This window comes from Diceros bicornis, chromosome 26 (assembly GCF_020826845.1).
Source record: "Diceros bicornis minor isolate mBicDic1 chromosome 26, mDicBic1.mat.cur, whole genome shotgun sequence".
NCBI lineage: Eukaryota > Metazoa > Chordata > Mammalia > Perissodactyla > Rhinocerotidae > Diceros > Diceros bicornis.
Genome location: NC_080765.1, coordinates 27,733,136 through 27,751,120, shown reverse-complemented (window position 1 = coordinate 27,751,120; position 17,985 = coordinate 27,733,136). Strand labels below are relative to the sequence as shown.

Sequence of the window (17,985 nt, the reverse complement as noted above, 5' to 3'; positions counted from 1 at the left end):
TAGCAGGAATAGAGCTAACATTTATTGACTATTCTCTAGATGCTGGATTCTATGCTAAACATGTATATGCTTTATCCAATTTACTTTTATAACAACCCAATGAGGTATGTATTATCTCTATTTCATTGGTCAAGAAATTGAGATTCAAAATATGAAGTGCTAAGCAAAATGCAGACCCTGGCATCTTGTAGTCCTGTACCCACTGTACTATATGACCTGGTTACTGTCTCAGGAGAAATCAACTATACTTTGAATAAATTTCGTCTTATATATTCCTTGGGGACAGGATCAATATCTTATATTTTCCCCTGTGTCCCCAGTGCCGAGCAGCATGCCTAGCACGTAGTAGGGACTTGCTTGTTGAACTGAATTGAATCAAAGTAAAAAAAAATCTTGTTTCTGATGCAAGAAGGAGATGTACCTTGCAAGCTGAGAGGGAGCGTGAATTCAACCTATGGATAAATGGAAAAAGGTGCCATATGCTAGAATGCAGAAAAATGTCAGGGCAGAGTAAGTTAGAGCTTGCATCCTGGGGTCCCTTGTCCCTCATCTGGCAGCCCACCCAGCCCTTCTCTCATCTTATTTATTCAGTCCCAACCTCTTACTAGCTATATGATCTTAGGCAAGTCAGTCGTCCCCGTCCCCCCCCCCCCCCGCCCCCAGCAGTGGACAGCTTCTTGGATGTAGGAAAATAAAAGGAAGATATTTGAATTTAACTAGGGCTGGAGTTTTGTCAGATAAATGAAATGGAAATAAAGGGAGTTGAGGATGTTTTCAAGGGAGTGATTATGATGCACCATTCAATCTAAGCTCAGGTGAATGGAGTAAAGGCAAGAGGGAATGAGGGGAAAGAGAAAATATATTAGGCTCAATAGATTGGTGGTGAAAGGTTTGTTGCAGTGGGGTACTAGAGCTAGTGAACTGGAAAATGGGAAGTGGTCTAAGGTGTGGGTAGTGGGGTACATGAAACTGAGATTGGGAAAGTGGTGTCATTTCTGGGATGATAAGCTCTAGGCAGAGGTGACTGTGATGGGGCAGAAGCAAAGGTTTCAGGAATTAAGGGAATGCTTTAGTCTCTACTTTCCAATATTCTTTCTTCTAATTTGATTTTCTTGTCATCTTGAACTTATAGAACTTCTGTTTCTATTGTCCGGTTGCACTTATAGAACACTTAGAAAAAATGTTGAATAATGGCTGTGGTAATGTGTATCTGTCTTATTCCTGATTTTAATGGATTGCATTTATCATTAACTGCGGTGCTGTTATTTCAGCTAGCCTTTATCCTCTGAAGAAAATTCCCTGCTATTTCTAGCTAATTGCAATGATTCTATGGGTTTTTTTGTTTGACCTATAAATATGATGAATATTTTAATAATAGATTTTTCTAAGGTTGAACCATCTTTGCATTCCTGGTAGGAGTCATTATATATTAGCCTTCTGGCAGGTAGTTTGATTCAATCTGTTAATATATTACTTTGAATTTTTCTACCATAAGTGAGATGGTTGGCACAGTATCCTTAAGATCTCTACAACTTCTATTTTCTTGTCTCCTTCCCTTGGCTAGCTACGTTACCAGTTTTTGAATTGACTCCTAATTAACTTCTTCCTGTTCCTCCAGGCTGATGTCTTGTTCCACCTCATCCTTCCTGTGGCCAGTTGCCTCTACACTGCTGACCCTCTGCTTCCTTTCCTTCTCTAAGGTGGTCTTATAGCCTCCTTTATCCAGGATATTCTTGATTGAGGGTGGAGCCTAGCTATAATACTTGCCAATATTTTTCCAGCCTTCTCTCTGTAGGCCTGTCTAGATACTGGTTATGGTGCTACATGGTTGATAGGTGCACCTTGATTTAGAGGGCAACTCTTTCTTTCTCTTTTAGCTTTTTCTTTTTGAACTGAGATAAAATTCACATAACATAAAGTTAACCATTAACCATTTTATAATTCAGTGGCATGTAGTACATTCACAGTATTGTGCATGCAACCATCATCTCTATCTAGTTCCAAAAAATTTTCACCACCTATAAAGGAAACCACATGGCCATTAAGTAGTCACTCCCCATCCCCCACTTCCTCCAAGCCCCTGGCAACTGCCAGTCTGTTTTCTGTCTTGATGGATTTACCTGTTCTGGATATTTCATGTACATGGAATCATACAATATGTGACCTTTTTTATTGGAGTACACAAATGTTCATAGCAGTGCTATTCACAATAGTCAAAAAATGGAAACAACCTAAATGTTGATCGACTGTTGAATAGATAAACAAAATTTGATATATCCATACAAGGTGATATTATTCTGCCATAAATGAAGTACTGACTCAACATGGGTGAATCTTGAAGACATTATGCTATATGAAAGAAGCCCATCTTTCTTATAAGCTTTGTGGAAAACAAGCTTAGAGAACTTATAGTTAATCTTGGAGGCAGAGTAATATGAAAGTCAGAAGTCAATTTTAAACCAATATAGAGCAGAGTCTACATCTTATCAGTTTATGTCACTTTGTAGGCTTCTTAGATATTGATGTTAATAAACTAAAATTCTCATTGATTAAGTATGATGCCAAGGACCCCTCCATAGGTTCTACAGCCATCTCTGGTTGGTGCTTAAACATTTTGGTGGTTATTAATGCTGAAACTGCTTTTTCTTTTTTTAGTAAGAGATGCTAAAAACCTTGTACCTATGGACCCCAATGGCTTGTCAGATCCCTACGTGAAACTCAAACTGATTCCTGACCCCAAAAGTGAGAGCAAGCAGAAGACCAAAACCATCAAGTGCTCCCTCAACCCTGAGTGGAATGAGACGTTTAGATTGTAAGTTGAAATTCTTGCAGCCCAGCATGGGTGGTGGAGGTTGGGTTGTGGGCCACCTGAGATTGGAGAGTTCCTCTCCCAGCATCTGTTTCCTTCCCTCCTTCCCTCTCTCCCTTCCTCCTTCCCTCCTTCCTTCTTTCCCTCCCTCCCCTTCCATCTGCATTTTTGCATTGCAAGCCAAGTAAACATTGGAACTTTTTTTTTTAATAGAGTTGAGAATGTCTGTAGTGTGGGGGAGTGGGTGGGATAGAAAATAGTGTGATGTGTTGCTAGGTGAAGGCAAGTTGTGGGAGAAGCTCTGGGTCTCAGCAGATAGTGGGACATAACCCACAGGGTGTGGTGATAACCTCCCTGGGGCTGAGTTGATGCATGATGCTGGGCCTGCAGCCTGCTGGAGCTTTCTGCCAGCTGCCGTGGAGGGTCTTCCATGGCCAGTGCTCCAAGAGCCTGGGGTCCCTTTTTGGTGCATCTGGGCCAACAAGTGTTAGTTATATCAGCTGATATTTACTGAGTGTGTGCTATGTATAACAAGCACTGTATTAAGTGATCTGGCTTCGTTGGTCGTTTCATCTCCGTTTTACCAATGGGGCTTAAAGAAGTTAAAGAACACACTCAGAGTCTCACAACATGGGGGATTCAGCCTCCGACAGTCTGACTCCAGAGACCACGGGCCAAAAGCATGATTCATTGTGGTAGCCCCATCCCCTCTTTCCTCTCTCAGGGTGAAACCGGGGCCCATCTCAGCCTCAGTCAAGGACATGCCTTAGAATAGACGATTTCCTCCAGATCAGCATCCACAGACTCTTTCCTCCATACATTTCTTCAGCCTCATCCTAATCCACATGCATGCAAACACACACATAGTTATATAATTGACATTTATATTTCTCATAGAGACTGTGTCAATGGGACTTCCTGAACACCACGAACCCTATAAAGACATAAGACAGCAGAAGTAGTTAGGACTGTTCCTGTCGGCGCTGGCCTGGGTCCTCCGCCTGTTTAAGCCACAGGCTGTCAGACAGGAAAATCTCTCACTCCCTGGGGAGCTTGCCTGGGATGGAAACTGAATTTGTTTCTTGCAACAGCTTGTAATCTTTAAAAATTCCTACCTTCAGGCCTTGTCCTCTTGTGCATTTCATCTGCTTGAGAAATCGTTATAACCTCCACTGACTTGTCTTTTTTCTCTTTGCAGCCAGCTGAAAGAATCGGACAAAGACAGGAGACTGTCTGTAGAGATTTGGGATTGGGATCTGACCAGCAGGAATGACTTCATGGGATCTTTATCATTTGGGATTTCTGAATTGCAGAAAGCCGGTGTTGATGGCTGGTGAGGAAGATTTTGCTTTAAAAGCTACAATACAGCTTGGTCCATCAAACATGGGATCAAGTATTTTTTCCTATTTGTCTTAAAAGTTAAATAGTAAAGCAGAGTCACAGAGTGATGACTGGTAGATTGGATCTGCCTCACAGATATGTTTTGTTTGGTCCTCATACTAAGAAATAGTAATAATAATTAGTTGCCAATATTTTAAAAATCAGGACATTTCCTATAAAAATCTGGACTTCTAGCTTGAAAAGCCAGAAATATCTGGCACACTAGGCCTAGCAGGCAACAACTGAGAACAATTGCATAGTTAATGCTCTCTTTAGACAGGACATAGATTTTCTATTTGCCACAGTCCCCACCACTCCCTATTGCTTTACATCTGCTCCACTTTACACAATTATATAGCTCGACAGGCCCCATGGGTACTAAAGTGGCTCTCACATTTTACCTGAAAGATATGTGCAACCCACTGTCAGATTTCGACTCCTTACGAAGATGCCTCTTCATTGGGATCGCTTACCAAGCCTGGCCACAAAGGTGCTGGGGCTTGCTGTCATGGTCACTTGCAGTGTCTCCTTCATTCAGGAGTTTTTGCTCTTTGCTCACTTCTTATGGCAAAAAATCCTTGCCCAATATTCCCAATGAAAAGGCAAGGTAAACCCCCTTGACAACTGTTGTTCCACGGTTGTCTGAGTAAAGGAGTCAGAATGGATAGTCCAACCTGGCACTATAACTTTGGGAGAAGTGGGGGCTAGGGGCTGCTCGCATCTCTTTCAGAGGAATCCTCTCATTTCTGAATGGTATCACTCTGGGCTTTTTCAGTTACAAGTGAAAGAAAATCAAAACCAAACTGCTTGAGCCAGAAAGAGGACGTATCATCAGAACCACACATCCCTTCCGTTGCTCATCCTACCCCTTCCTTGTCTCTCTTCCGTGTGTATCATAGGCTTTTATTCAGATATGTGTTGAGTGTTGACTCCATTCTAGTCTCTTGAGATACGTCAGGTATAAGACAGACATGCCCTCCTGGTGCTTAGCTTCTGGAAAGGGAAGACAAACCTTGAGGAAGAAATTACACAAATAAGTAATCAGTGACGACATGCTGAGAGATGTGCAGGAGGATGGAAGCTCAGCGTACAAAGAATAATAATATTAAGATGTGTTAAAGCACAATTCACAAATGGCTGAAAACATAATTCTTTTAAAATAGATAATGAGCATTTGTCACAGTTTTCCTTAGCTCATGAATGAGGAAACCAGGAAGATGAATAGTTGACTCCAAGAGTTTGAGAAATTGATATTTGTATGTCAGTAGACAAAGGAACGTTGAAATAACTTTGCTAAGTTAGAGAGAAAACTGGCTGCTAAACAGGGCAGTAAAATCGCAGCCTTGGAGGTTAAAGCTTATCTCCCAGACTGGAGAACAAAATCTTACCTCGGTTTTCCCAACGTTAACATCTATCTTTGCAGAGTTGGGAGACCACCTGGGTTTTACTGGGTTGTGAATAATAAGTAATATTACTGCGAGGAAGGAGACAACTAATTTGAAAATGCTCCAGCATGACGTTAGAAGGTCACACCATCAACTTTTTGCCTTTTTCCCAAGTTTTGGATAATTTTTCTTAACATACGGATGATTTGACTTTGCGTGCTCCAGCCATCACCACTCACAGAGCGTGTGTTCCTTCCTCTTTCACTTGAGCGTAAAGAGGTTAAACAGAAAGAATGCAGGGTCCCCAGGGGGCACAAATGAGACAGGAGAGAACATAATAATAACAGTTATAACAACAATAGCTACCACTTACTGACTCTTCCTAAATGCCAGGCACTGGCTCATCACTTTCCAGGTGTTTCGGAGTCGTACACTGATACAGCGCTAACCCGATGTGCAGAAAAAATACAGCTTCCTTATTTTGTATAATGCACCTAGACTTCCTTGTGCAGTTTTGTGACCTCATGGTGGCCGAGGAGAAGGGGACCTTCACTAGGGTGCCTTCTGGGTTTTGCTGCTACAGTGTGGCTGATCATGCCTGGTCCCCGAACCAGTGCCCACCCAGGCAGGATGGGTCCCAGACCTGGGATGGGAGTCCCGGGTCCCGGCCTGTTGCCTCTGGTTGTGAGGTCCGTCCACTTAGTGCCTGCTTTGTCCCACCCCCAGGCCACTGCCAGGCCCCACCCCCTCAGCACTTCCGTGGCCCCTCATTTCTGAGTCTCCCGCGTGGAAAGCCAGAGTCCTCCATCTGTGCCCCCCGCCCCCAGCTGCTGCTGTGACGCTGTGGCCCTCCACGTAGGTCTCTGCCAGGACTCCAATGCGGGGGGGGGGGGGGGGCAAAGCCCCTCTGCTTTCATCCTGTGCTCCACCTTCTCCCTCCTGTGGTTCTCCAGGCCCGAAAGCGCAGAGCTGTCTCCCTCAGGCGCCACATCCTGCCTCCTGCTCCAGCGCCTGCCTTGTCTGCTCCCTGGAAACAGACAGCAGAGTGCAGGGAGGACAAAGCAGCTTGATGTAAGGGATGGCCCATCAGGAGCAAGTCCAAAAAATGAGCACATTTACGCTTACATCATCCTTTAATTCCCCCAGCAGTTCTGGGTGGAGCATTGTTCCCGGGATCAGAGTAGTTAACGATGTGTGAGGGACACACAGCTCATAAGTGACAGTGCTGGAGTTTGGGTCCAGGTCTCTTTGGTGCCACAGCCTAAGCACATACACATCCCATTCTGCCTTCTCATACAGGGGTTGGCAGAGACCTAGAGGGTAGACGGGTAGGTTTTGACCTTGACTCTTCTATCTGGATGGATGCTTTGTGACCTCAGGTGAATCACTTCACCTCCTGTACTATAGCCTTCTCAGGGGATATGATTCCATTCATCAGGGATAATTATAGCATCCCCATCCACCTCTTAGGATAGTTGTGAGGTTGATAAAATAATAGTTGGGAGGGAACTTTTGCAAAATAAAAGTCCTCTCCAGATTTTGCAGATAAAAGCCCTCTTTGGATTCAGGGTCAACGCATCTATAATAGTGTCTGAACTCTAGATGTACCAAATTCTAGAAATTGGATTTTTGTCCCAGGAATTCTTTTATGCCTATGTTAAAATGATCTTGGGTAATCACATCCCCTCTCTGAGACTCGGTTTCCCTCTCTGGAAGAGGATGAGCTCTCCCTGCTCTTCTGTTGTGCTGTAATTTAAGACCACGTGGCGGGAACGGCGGAAGCAGCTGTGAAAGCTCCCAGATGTGGGACGCCAGCCTCCGGCCCCTCATCTGTCGCTTTGCCACCAGCTCTGTGTCTGTTGTCAAATCCTCTTCTGTGTTTCTAATTTTATTTATTTCTGCTGTCTCCTTTCTTCCTCGCTTGTTTTCCAGAGGTTCATCTGTTTTATTGTTGTTTTTTTCCTTCAAAGAATTAGCTCTGGGATTCGTGTATCAGTTCTGGATTTCTCTTTTCTTCTTTTCTGTAGGTTTGTTTTTTGGTTGTCTTTGAATTTCAGTTGAACATTTTGCTCATTTACTTTTCTTCTTTTAACTTACTCTGCTCTTTAAAAATAATGAACAAGCATTTGAGGGAATAAATATTTCCTCCAAGTTTTGATATGTCATTTTCTAGCTTTTGTTGCTTACTCAGGGTCTATGGTTGTATTTTTAATTTCCTTTCTAACGTGCTTTTATCGAGGCATGTTTTTTTTACCTCTCGTATTAGCTTTTTGTTTACATTTTTATTATTAATGTTAAATGATGGTGTTGGTGTTAGAGAATATGGCCTGTACACTTTACTTTCTTTCTTTTTCTCAATTTAACTTAGTATATGCTCACTGTTGCTAAATGTTCTGTGGACATTTCGATAAAAAGATTATATTTACTATTTGTAGGAGATACATTTTAATGTCTATTAAATTCCATCTTATTATATCTAGATCTTCTTTGCCTTCGTATTTTCTTTCTGTTTGCTTGATCTGACCTAAGTGTATAGTGCTTGTTAGGGTTCTCCCAGTAAAATATTTTTTTGAACATTTTTTTCATTTCTAATTATTTTTGGCTTATATGTATGTGGCATCATTATTAGTCACATAACTCTTCAAGACAATTTAAGGAAAGACTTCTTTTTAAAAATGGCTTATTATATCAACATAAAATTATGTTGGGGGCAGTTACTGTTTCTGCCATGATGTTGCCTTGTTGCTGGTCTGCATTCCTTCCTTCAGCGAATACACGTGGTGAATAGCTGTGTCCTGAGGAGGCTCTAGTCAGCATGACAGACAAGAATCCTTGGCCTCATGGAGTTTTCTTTTTATTTGGAGAATGAGAAACCAAACTTTTAAAATGAACAAAAAGAAACAGTGAAAAATAGCATGTTTGAGGCTGATACGTGCTTAGAGGAAAGTAAACAGATGAGGTTGGGGAATGGTGGATTCTGATTTATTAGAGTGCTCAGGAAAGGACTCAACGAAAAGGTGACTTACAGCAAAGACCTGAGGGGGTGAGGGAGGGAACCACACGGAGGTCTCGGGAGAGATTGTTCCAGATGGAGAAAACAGCAAGAGCAAAGGCCCCAAGGCAGGAGCGAGCCTGGCAAGTTGGAGGAGCAGTGAAGTGGCCTGTGTGGCTGGAGCCAGATCAGTGAAGCGGGGGTGATGGGGGTGAGGACAGGCAGAATGAGGCTGCGTGGCAGATCCCCTGGGGGCCTTGTAAGGTCTTTGTTTTCTGCTCTGGGTGAGTGAAGGAGCCAAGGAGTGAGGAGATCTGGTCTACCTTTAACCTGTCCTCTTGGGTTGCAGAGTGATAGATATTTCTCGCCTGGTGGATCCTTGCCCATTCTTCTGTCTAATCTTTCTAAGTCCTTTGATCTTGTATAACAAGTGGCATGTTGTTGGATTAAAAAAAAAACAAACCCAAATCTGAAAGTTTTTTCTTCTTTTTGACAGGGAAATATTTTAACGTTTATGGTCTTAATTGCCACGTTTCTATCATGACGCTTTTCTTTCTAAAGTTTTTTTTCTTTCCTGTTTCATTTTTTTCTCCTTCTGAACAGACAACTATTATCTTAAATAATTGTTATCTTAAAATTATGTTTATTTAAGCTTTTGTTGTTACTAATAATAAAATTTTGGTCTTATTACAAAAAAAGTAACTAAAGTTTTGGAATCAGACTTCCTAGGTTAGAATTTCTGCTGTACCACTTCCTAGCTGTGTACCCTTGGGCAAGTTACTTTACCTCTGTGTGCCTCTTTTCATCATTTGAAGATAATCACTGGTAATTATGTCATAGGATTGTTGTGATATTAAATTAGTTAGTATAAGTGAAGGGCCCAGTGTCAGATGGTCAATGGTAAACATGCAGTAAATGTTAGTCATTATTATTAACTGAGTAGTTATTAGAAAAATATAAATAAGCAAACAGAAAATATCATCCAGAATCCCATTGCCCAGAGATAATCACTATCCACACTAGTCAGAGTTTTTTCTGTGTGTGTATGTGTGTGTGTCTGTGAAACAAAGATGAAATCTTACTGTACATAGTGCTTGGCAGCCTGTAGTTTTCACCTAACAATGCGTTATGAACTCTTTTCCCTGTCATTCAGTAATCTTGGGCGACATCACTTTTAATAGCTTCATATAGTCCATTCTATAGATCTGTGTCAACTTATACTGTCATATTCTTATTATAAGGTATGCATTGCTTACCTCTATAAATAATTGTACAATAAACATACTTGTAGCAAAAGTTTTATGCATAGCTTTAAGTATTTCCTAATAAATTCTTCAACCTGGAATTGGCTTTGGGAACATATGCATTATTAACATATTTGACAAAACGTTCTGTAATTTTTTTCGATAGTTTTACATCTCACCAGTGCTATGTGAGACTTTTCATTTCACCCACACTTGTCAACATCTGGTATTATAAATTTCAAAGATATGCAAAGATTATACATATTTTGTTACTAATTTTACATATTTACATATTATACATACATAATATACATTATCATACATATTTTATTACGAATTATGTTGAACATTTTCATTTGTATATTGCCACAAAGATATGCAAAGATTATACATATTTTGTTACTAATTATACATATTTACATATTATACATACATAATATACATTATTATACATATTTTATTACGAAATATGTTGAACATTTTCATTTGTATGTTGCCATTTGTTTGTATTTATAAATGACTAGGTCCTGTCTTTTATCTATCATTTTCCTATTGATTTATAATAACTTTTCATATAAAAAGGATATTAACATTTCTTTGCTGACTTGTATGTTACAGTATTCCCCCTTTTCATGTTGCATGTTAATTTTGGTAATATGCATTTTTCTTAGTGGTATATAAAGCATTCAATTCAACTCTAATCAATATAATAAATATCAAGCCAATTGACAGAAAAATTTCTCAAGTTTGTCTTCTAATTCACTAATTTTTTCGGAATTATTCATCCTCGTGCTCACCATCTCCAATGGATTTTCAAATTCAGTAATTTATTTTTGTTCTGAAAGTAGTCTTTCCTAATCTCAGATTGTTCCCTTCATAGATGCATTAACCTCTTGAAGCTCATTGAAAATATGAATTAGATATTTTCTAGCATTTTCTCTGTGTTGGCAATAGTTCTATTTCATGGGAGGTGCTTATCCGATTCCTCATTGTTTCTCTTTACTTGAATGAGTTTTTCATACTTCCTGTTATTTTTCTCTATCTGCCCATCCATATGGAAGGGTGAGCACAGAAATGATGAGTGTCCCTGTTCTGATCTTTCATATCCAGATAAAGGGAGAAAGGAGGCCTTTGTAGTTTTTGGAATTCCACTTTGTCAGCTCAGGGGTCCTGTTCCCTCTAGGTATTTGGGAGAGGGCTACAGCTGGAGACAGCTGCACAATAGGCAGCCCTGCTGCCCCATGGAGGGGCATCTTCCCCATGTTGGTTTTGTGCACCTCAAAGTTGGAAGGGGTCCATGATCCTCTTTTCTCATTTGCTCAAGGGTCCTTATTTGGAGACATGAGTGACAGTGTACTGGTCACAGCGAACGTAGCTGGGGCACCACGCTCTGCCTGATGCTCCGGGTGCCGACAGCCTGAGCGTGGATCAGAGCTGGTGACCCTCATCCAGTCCCTGACGGTCTGACCCAGGGTTGTTCATGGGGGTTCTGTTGGGGTTCCCACTGACTGATCACAGCTGATCAATCTCCCTTTACCTGTAGTTTCCAAAGTGTGGGACCCCAAACAGCTCAGGTAGTACATGGTTGGGGCCTAAATATTGAATTGTTCCCTGACAAAGCTATTCTTTCCTCGGTGCTCCTTCAAATCTTAAGATTACAAAGAGAAAGTCTCAGAGAGTGTATCCTTAACACTCTTTGACACTTGCTGCTTGCTGATCTCGCATTTTAACAAAGAGAGCAGGCATTAGTCTTAGAGCCCTTGGTAAGCAGCGCCATCTCTTTGGACTTGAGTGACATTGATTGCATATGTTTATTTGTTTACAGTTACTTTTTTTTGTAACAAATGATATTGACTTTCTGTACAAGGAAGAGATATAAAGTGTCCTTTTAAAGTGAATTTATTACAAAAAAGAGATGATTTAATGAAAGGCATTAAGTCAATAATAATATCCAGATTTAGCAAAATTTTATCCACAAAGGTGGATAAAATTTGCCAACGCTGCTCCATATTCACACTATTATTTTAATTTGTGGAAATTCCTGGAAGTCCCTGCCTTGTGGACAGCACCCTTTTTGATTTCCAGCAAAGATACAGATGTTCTCTTATTTTTGTATTTCTTTTGGTAATTTTAATGGAAATTTGGAAGAAGAGCCTTGAATATAAATGTGGAGGCGTAGGGGCTTGAATTGTCATCTCTGCTTTGAATCACCTATACTCCTATTTTTAGAAGCTGCTTTGGAAGATTTGTGAATGGAGAAAAAAATTGTGATGAAAATTGTAAATTTGGGTTAGGAAGTCTCTCTGGGAGTGAGGACTTTGCGGATCTTTTGTCCCTCTGCTGACTCAAATGCCTTTGAGACGTCTCTTTTCCTTCTTCGCTCTCATCTTATCCTCTGACTAGATGGAAACACCTTTGTGCCCAAGAAAAAAACTGAAGCCATCATGTTTGTTCTAATAATTTTAATAGCAGTAATGATGATGATGACGCCTTTCACTGAACACTTGCTAAATGCCACACGGCATGCTTATGGTTATACATGCATCATCGTGTCTCGGCTTCACAATAATCCTATGGAAAAGGGGCCTTTATTCCAATAACAGAAGAGAAAAATCGAGGCTCAGAGGGCCCAACCAACATACCCAGTTATCCAAGGCGGCAAGGGCAGAGGTGAGGTTTGGACCCAGGCGTAGTCTGACTCCAAGGCTTGTGTGCTTAACCACTAAGGAATACCATTTCTCAAGAAGTTGAATACGGAACCCTTTGGGAAGGCTTCTGCAGAGAAAAACAGCGTGGTGGGGTTAAGTCCGTCGTCCTCTAGATGCATCTGAGTGCCAGGGGTGAGGCGGCAGCGTGCGTAAGGTGAAGGTGGTGGAAAGGCTGGGTGAGCGTGATGGGAGTACACGGACAGGGGGAGATCTCTGCGGCCTTCTTTCAGAATGAGGAGGCACTTGATGGACAAAAACGAGGTAGAAACATACAGTATTGAATGATATAACTAAGAAAAGTGTGTGTGGAGAGAGACAGACAGACAGAGAGGGAGAGAGAACGTAGCATCCTATAAGCATAGAATATACCTTTTTTTCTCTTGTCCATGGAACAGTTACAAAAACATATAGTGTACCCAGCTGTACACACACACACACACACACACACACCCCAAAACAAAAAACTCCAAACACATTTTTTGAAGTAGAGCTTTTTATAGGCCTCCTTCTCTTATCCTAATCAACAAAATCATATCAAGTAGAGTCATGGAATTTGTCCTGCCCCCTTGTCTCCCTGTAGGTTCAAGTTGCTGAGCCAGGAGGAGGGCGAGTACTTCAATGTGCCGGTGCCGCCGGAAGGAAGCGAGGGCAGTGAAGAGCTGCGGCAGAAATTTGAGGTGAGATGCCTTTCTTTCTGCATCAGTGGGTACCGGTTGAGTCTGCCTCTGTGCTGGGTTTTCTGTTTATGGTGTGGTTTCTACCAAGGCCTTTCGTGACTCTGTGCCTTTGTAATGTTGTTCTATCTCCCAGGAAACTCCTATTTATCCTTCAACACCCCAACTCAGTGTTCCTTGCCTTGCAAAGTTGTTCTTGCCTCCCTGTCCTCATTCAGGTTTAGACCTTTCCTCAAAGGTGCTCCTTCATTGCCCAGGTCATTTTGATGGTGGCTTGGACTGGGATGGTAGTGGTGGTGAATGGAAGAGGTAGGGAGAGTAGTGGTGTATTTTGGAGGCTGAGTCAGCTAGGCTTGCTGAGGAATAGAATCTGGATTCGCATCTATCGGTGGGGTGGTGCTGTGCTGTTAACAAATGAATTGATTGTGCTGGTGACTTCATGAAATGCCCATGGGTGTGTGTCTTCTGATGAATGAGAACCCTCAGCCCTGACCTTGGGCTGTAGTGCTGGCTCTGCTCTACCTCAGATGAGCCCCTTCCTCTCTGTGGGGCCAAATGAACCCCATTTTCATCTTTATGAAGGTATCCGGTGCGTAGGACACATCCTAGTTTTATAAAGAAAATATTTTAGGGAAGATGGGTTTGAGTACTTTCATTATATGTGTGTTGAATGATTTTAAGTAGTTTCGTAAGGGAAAACACATTATTTTGTTCACGCAAACTCAATATTCTGAGTCTGATGGGAAATCACAGTTCTAGATAAGCAATGATGGCCTACTAACTGAAAAAGTGTATAAAATAGCTAAAATGAAATAGATTGCCATCATTGTTATTCATCAAATAATCACACAAGCGAATAAAAAAAATCGACCAGAGAAAGTTCTGTGAAAGAGTGGTCCATGGTGCTTTGGGACTACATAAGAGGGAAATGTAACCTTGTCTGAGAGGACAGGGAAGGAGTCATTGAGGAGACAACTGTGGAAGTTAAGCAAGTAAAGAGGGGAAAAGAGCGTTCCATTCAGAGAGGTCAGCATGTGCAAAGGCCCTGTGGTGGGGGAGTTCTTTAGCAACTATGTGAGACTGAAAGGTGGCCAGTGTGAGTAGAGCAGAAAGAGTCAAAGTTGAGTTCGAGGTCAGGCTGGGGAAATAAGTGGGGGTCAGAGTAGAAGGGCTGTGCTGGCCTTAGCAAGGATTTTGCCATTTATCCCAAGAGCCATGTTAGTCTCACCCCTCAACTTGACAGAAATAGCACTTGAGTATTGACCCTTGTCTTGAGCCTGTGCCCTCCACAGAACCTGGACTGTGGTGACGGTTCCCACCCTGTGGGATATCCTTTCCTAGAAACAAATGGAATAAACATGTTGGCCCTGAGCTTATCAGTCATTCTCCAGTGAACTTGGTAACTGAGAGCGATTTCCGTAGTGCCTGCTCAAGCCCGAAGGAGTTGATAAAAGAACTTTCTCACCCAGTAGAGCTGACAACTGGACACTGTTGATTAGGACAGGAAGGCAATCCTTCCAGAAAACGCTCTGCATCTCTTTCCCTCAACTTTCTGACGAAGTGGTGTCCCTTTGCTGCTGTGTTAAAAATGTACTATTATGGGTAAAAAAACAAGGCCAGTCTTTTCTTGTAAAATGAAGGCTCAGTTTTACAAAATGATTTCTTCTGTCCTAGGGCAGCTTGGGTGACATTTGAGAACACCAAGGAAAACATTGCCTATGTGAACAGAGCATTAGTCTGGGCCAGTCATTGGCTTGACATAAAGGACTGTTTTATCTGCGTGCAACAAAATGTGTCCCTTTATTCCTAGCAAGAGCCTGCAAACGCTTGTTTATGCCTGAATTAGAATCGCTCCGTACCATAGTTGTTGATTAAAAAAATGTTTCCAACAGACTGAAAATTGTGCTCAGACACACAGAGAAATTTTAGTTGACCTTGAATGTGAGAAATGTAATCCCTGTGCAAGAACCAATTAGCACCCAGAATGACTCAGAAATTACTTTCAAGCCTCTTATCTGGAGAAATTCTGAGTGACGGTAAAATCGAGCTTCTGGAACTGGGGTAATAGAATTTCACGGAAGAGTGAGCTTGGTGCGGGTGGCGCACATGGTAGATTTCAGAATGTCGGGGTGGGCTCTGTGTGGGGGCTTTCATCTGACCGTGGGCTTGCTCATGGGCGAGGGAAGAGAAGACTCCGTTTCGGATGGTTCAGGATAGGTTTTCCGACAGTCTTAGAATTTTTTAGTTTAATAAAATGCTTCCTATGTGCCATTTGTCATGTGCTTTAGAAATATTGACTCTTTTAACTCCATCTTCAGAGCAACCCTGAATGGTAGGTTCTATCATCATCCCCATTTTTCCTTTACTGATGAGGAAACTGAGGCCCAGAGAGGTTAAGCAACTTTCTAGCATCCCAAAGCTGGTCATGGTCCTGCTTTGAGTTTTCACAGAAGCAGACCATAAGGATCCAAATGCAAGTGGTTTCTCTGGGCGGTGACCCCAGAGCATCGTAGAATAGTGGGGAAGTGACGCGGGGACAGGAAGGGAGCCGGAAGAGCGCGTCTTCTCAAGGTCCCACTGTGGGCAGCTGGGGTTTAACCCAGAGGAGAACTCTGGGAGTTGAATGCACGCCGCAGGGTCTCCCAGCCAAGGAGCAGGAGCTGAAGTATTGCCCACCAGCTCCCCGTCCGTCTCTGGCCAAGGGCTGCTTCCAGGGGAACTGACTTTCCAGTACTTTCCCCTTGCCCTGCCTGTGGGCTCTGCCTGCCGCAGCAGCCGGGAAGGGAGCCCACAGACAGCGTCACAGCTGTAGGCGGTCAGCAGCCCCAGGTGTGGCGAGGAGAGCGCCAGGGGGTCCCGGCGGGACACCGGGCGCGTCTGTGCCGCGCAGCCCATCTTCTTTTCAGGTGGTTCGTGAGCCAGGCTGCTGCTGAGTGTGAATCCCAGCTCTGCCCCTTCCTTGCTCAGCGCTGCTGGCCAGTTCCTTGTTCTCTCTGAGCTTTTGATTCCCCGTCTGTAAAATGGGGGAATCATCTACTTCTGGCCTCATGAGGTTCTGTGAGGATTGAATGAGGTAATGCATTTAGCACAGCATCCAGCATGTCAGAGCATTCCCATGTCGGCTTGTTGTTGTCATTAGTAGCTCCCCTGGGGATAAAGACAGCCTAGGACAGGGGCCGGCCCGGTGGCATAGTGGTTAAGTGCACGCGCTCTGCTGCTGGCGGCCCAGGTTCAGATCCTGGCCGCGCACCGACGCACCACTTGTCAGGCCGTGCTGTGGTGGCGTCCCATATAAAGTAGAGGAAGATGGGCACGGATGTTAGCCCAGGGCCAGTCTTCCTCAGCAAAAGAGGAGGATTGACATGGATGTTAGCTCAGGACTGATCTTCCTCACAAAAGAAAAAAATGCCCAGGATGTGCTGTTTCTGGGCTTTGGAAGGGCTGCGTGGGGGTTGGCGAGCATCTACAGGGACTCCTAGCCTGCTGAGGTCTCTGCCCCACTGCTGGGCCCGGGAGTGCCTGGAGGAGCTCCTTGTAGGGGTCAGGGTGGCGGAGGAGTCTGGTTTAAGCCTGGACAGGAGTGAATCATCTGAGCGGAGCCCTGGAGCCTGGCTGCTGGGGTGCCCTCACTCTCCCCAGCACAGTCTGGGAAGAGGCAGGGCTCTCTGCTCAGAAGTGAGTCTGTTTGCTTTCTCTCTGAGCAGCGAGTTCTAGCGCTCTAAATTGCAGACATGAAAAGCAACCATTAGTATATTCCTGTGTCTGCAGGTGTACCCAGCCCAGCAAGATAAAGGATAATTTTCATCTGGGCCTCAGTTTCTGTTTGATGGAGGACCCGCTAAGGAATCACGAGACTTTCAGAGGGACACAGGACAGGGTTCTTGTCCTCCGAAGGCTCGCTGTGTCAGGGTCACAAACTCAAATGAGAACTGTGTCATGTCGGCGTTGGGAAAGGCTGTCCATTCAGAGGTGAGGGAGCTCAGGGAAAAGAAACCTCTAGGCACAGGGGACAGCAAGTGCAAAGGCCCAGGGGCAAGCATGCGTTTGGGGCTTTCAGAGAATAGCAATGAGGCCAGTGTGGCAGCAGCAAGGAGAAAGGGCTGAACCCAGAATGGGCGCAGAGGGCCTGGTCATCTGTGGCCTTTGGCTGGTTCTCTGTGAGAGACGGAAGGTGTGGGATGTTTGCAGGGACAAGCGTCGGGAGCCAACTGGCTTGCTCAGGATCACATAGCTTATCCATGCCAGAGTCTTTTAGCTTCACAGCTTTCTTGCTCCTAGAAGCGAATCCGGTAACAAAGTCCTGGTCGCTGCAGGTCTCACTGCTGGTGTCCTATTCTCCCCTCATTCCAAAGCCTTTGCTGCCATTCTGAGTCACCGTTCTGCTGCTCACAGCAACAAGCCCTTCCCCCACCGCATGAGGACAAACATGGGCCTTATTCGTCCATTTATCCAACAAAATATTTAGCCGGAAACTATCCTAGTTGTCAGGGAAATGGTACAGAATGAGACATTCGGTGCCTTCGCAGAGTTTCCAGTCTACTGGGGGAACAAATGAACAGACAATTATCATCTGATATAAATGGGAAGTGAGGTGGATGAAGGGAGAAAATAGGGACACCTAATCCAGACAGAGGGGATCAAGGAAGGCTTCCCTGAGGAAGTGAAAACGTGAAGCAGGGGGTAACTAGATTGGCAAAGGGGAGAGAATAGCCATCCACACAGCAGCAACAGCATGTGCAAAGGCCCTGAGGTAGGAGGGGCCTGGCACATTTAAGGGCATGAAAAGAGAATGA

The 17,985-nt window shown here is 43.5% G+C and overlaps 1 protein-coding gene across 3 annotated transcripts in view; it reads left to right on the top strand.

Moving 5' to 3' along the window:
- PRKCB (protein kinase C beta) overlaps positions 1 to 17,985 on the top strand; it is a 309,251-nt gene that overhangs the window by 208,358 nt on the left and 82,908 nt on the right. For all 3 annotated transcript variants that reach the window (XM_058569841.1, XM_058569842.1, XM_058569840.1), the window contains exons 6-8: positions 2,656 to 2,812; positions 4,008 to 4,142; positions 13,099 to 13,195. In XM_058569841.1, the coding sequence (XP_058425824.1) occupies positions 2,656 to 2,812; positions 4,008 to 4,142; positions 13,099 to 13,195 (389 nt within the window). The remainder of the gene's footprint in view (positions 1 to 2,655; positions 2,813 to 4,007; positions 4,143 to 13,098; positions 13,196 to 17,985) is intronic.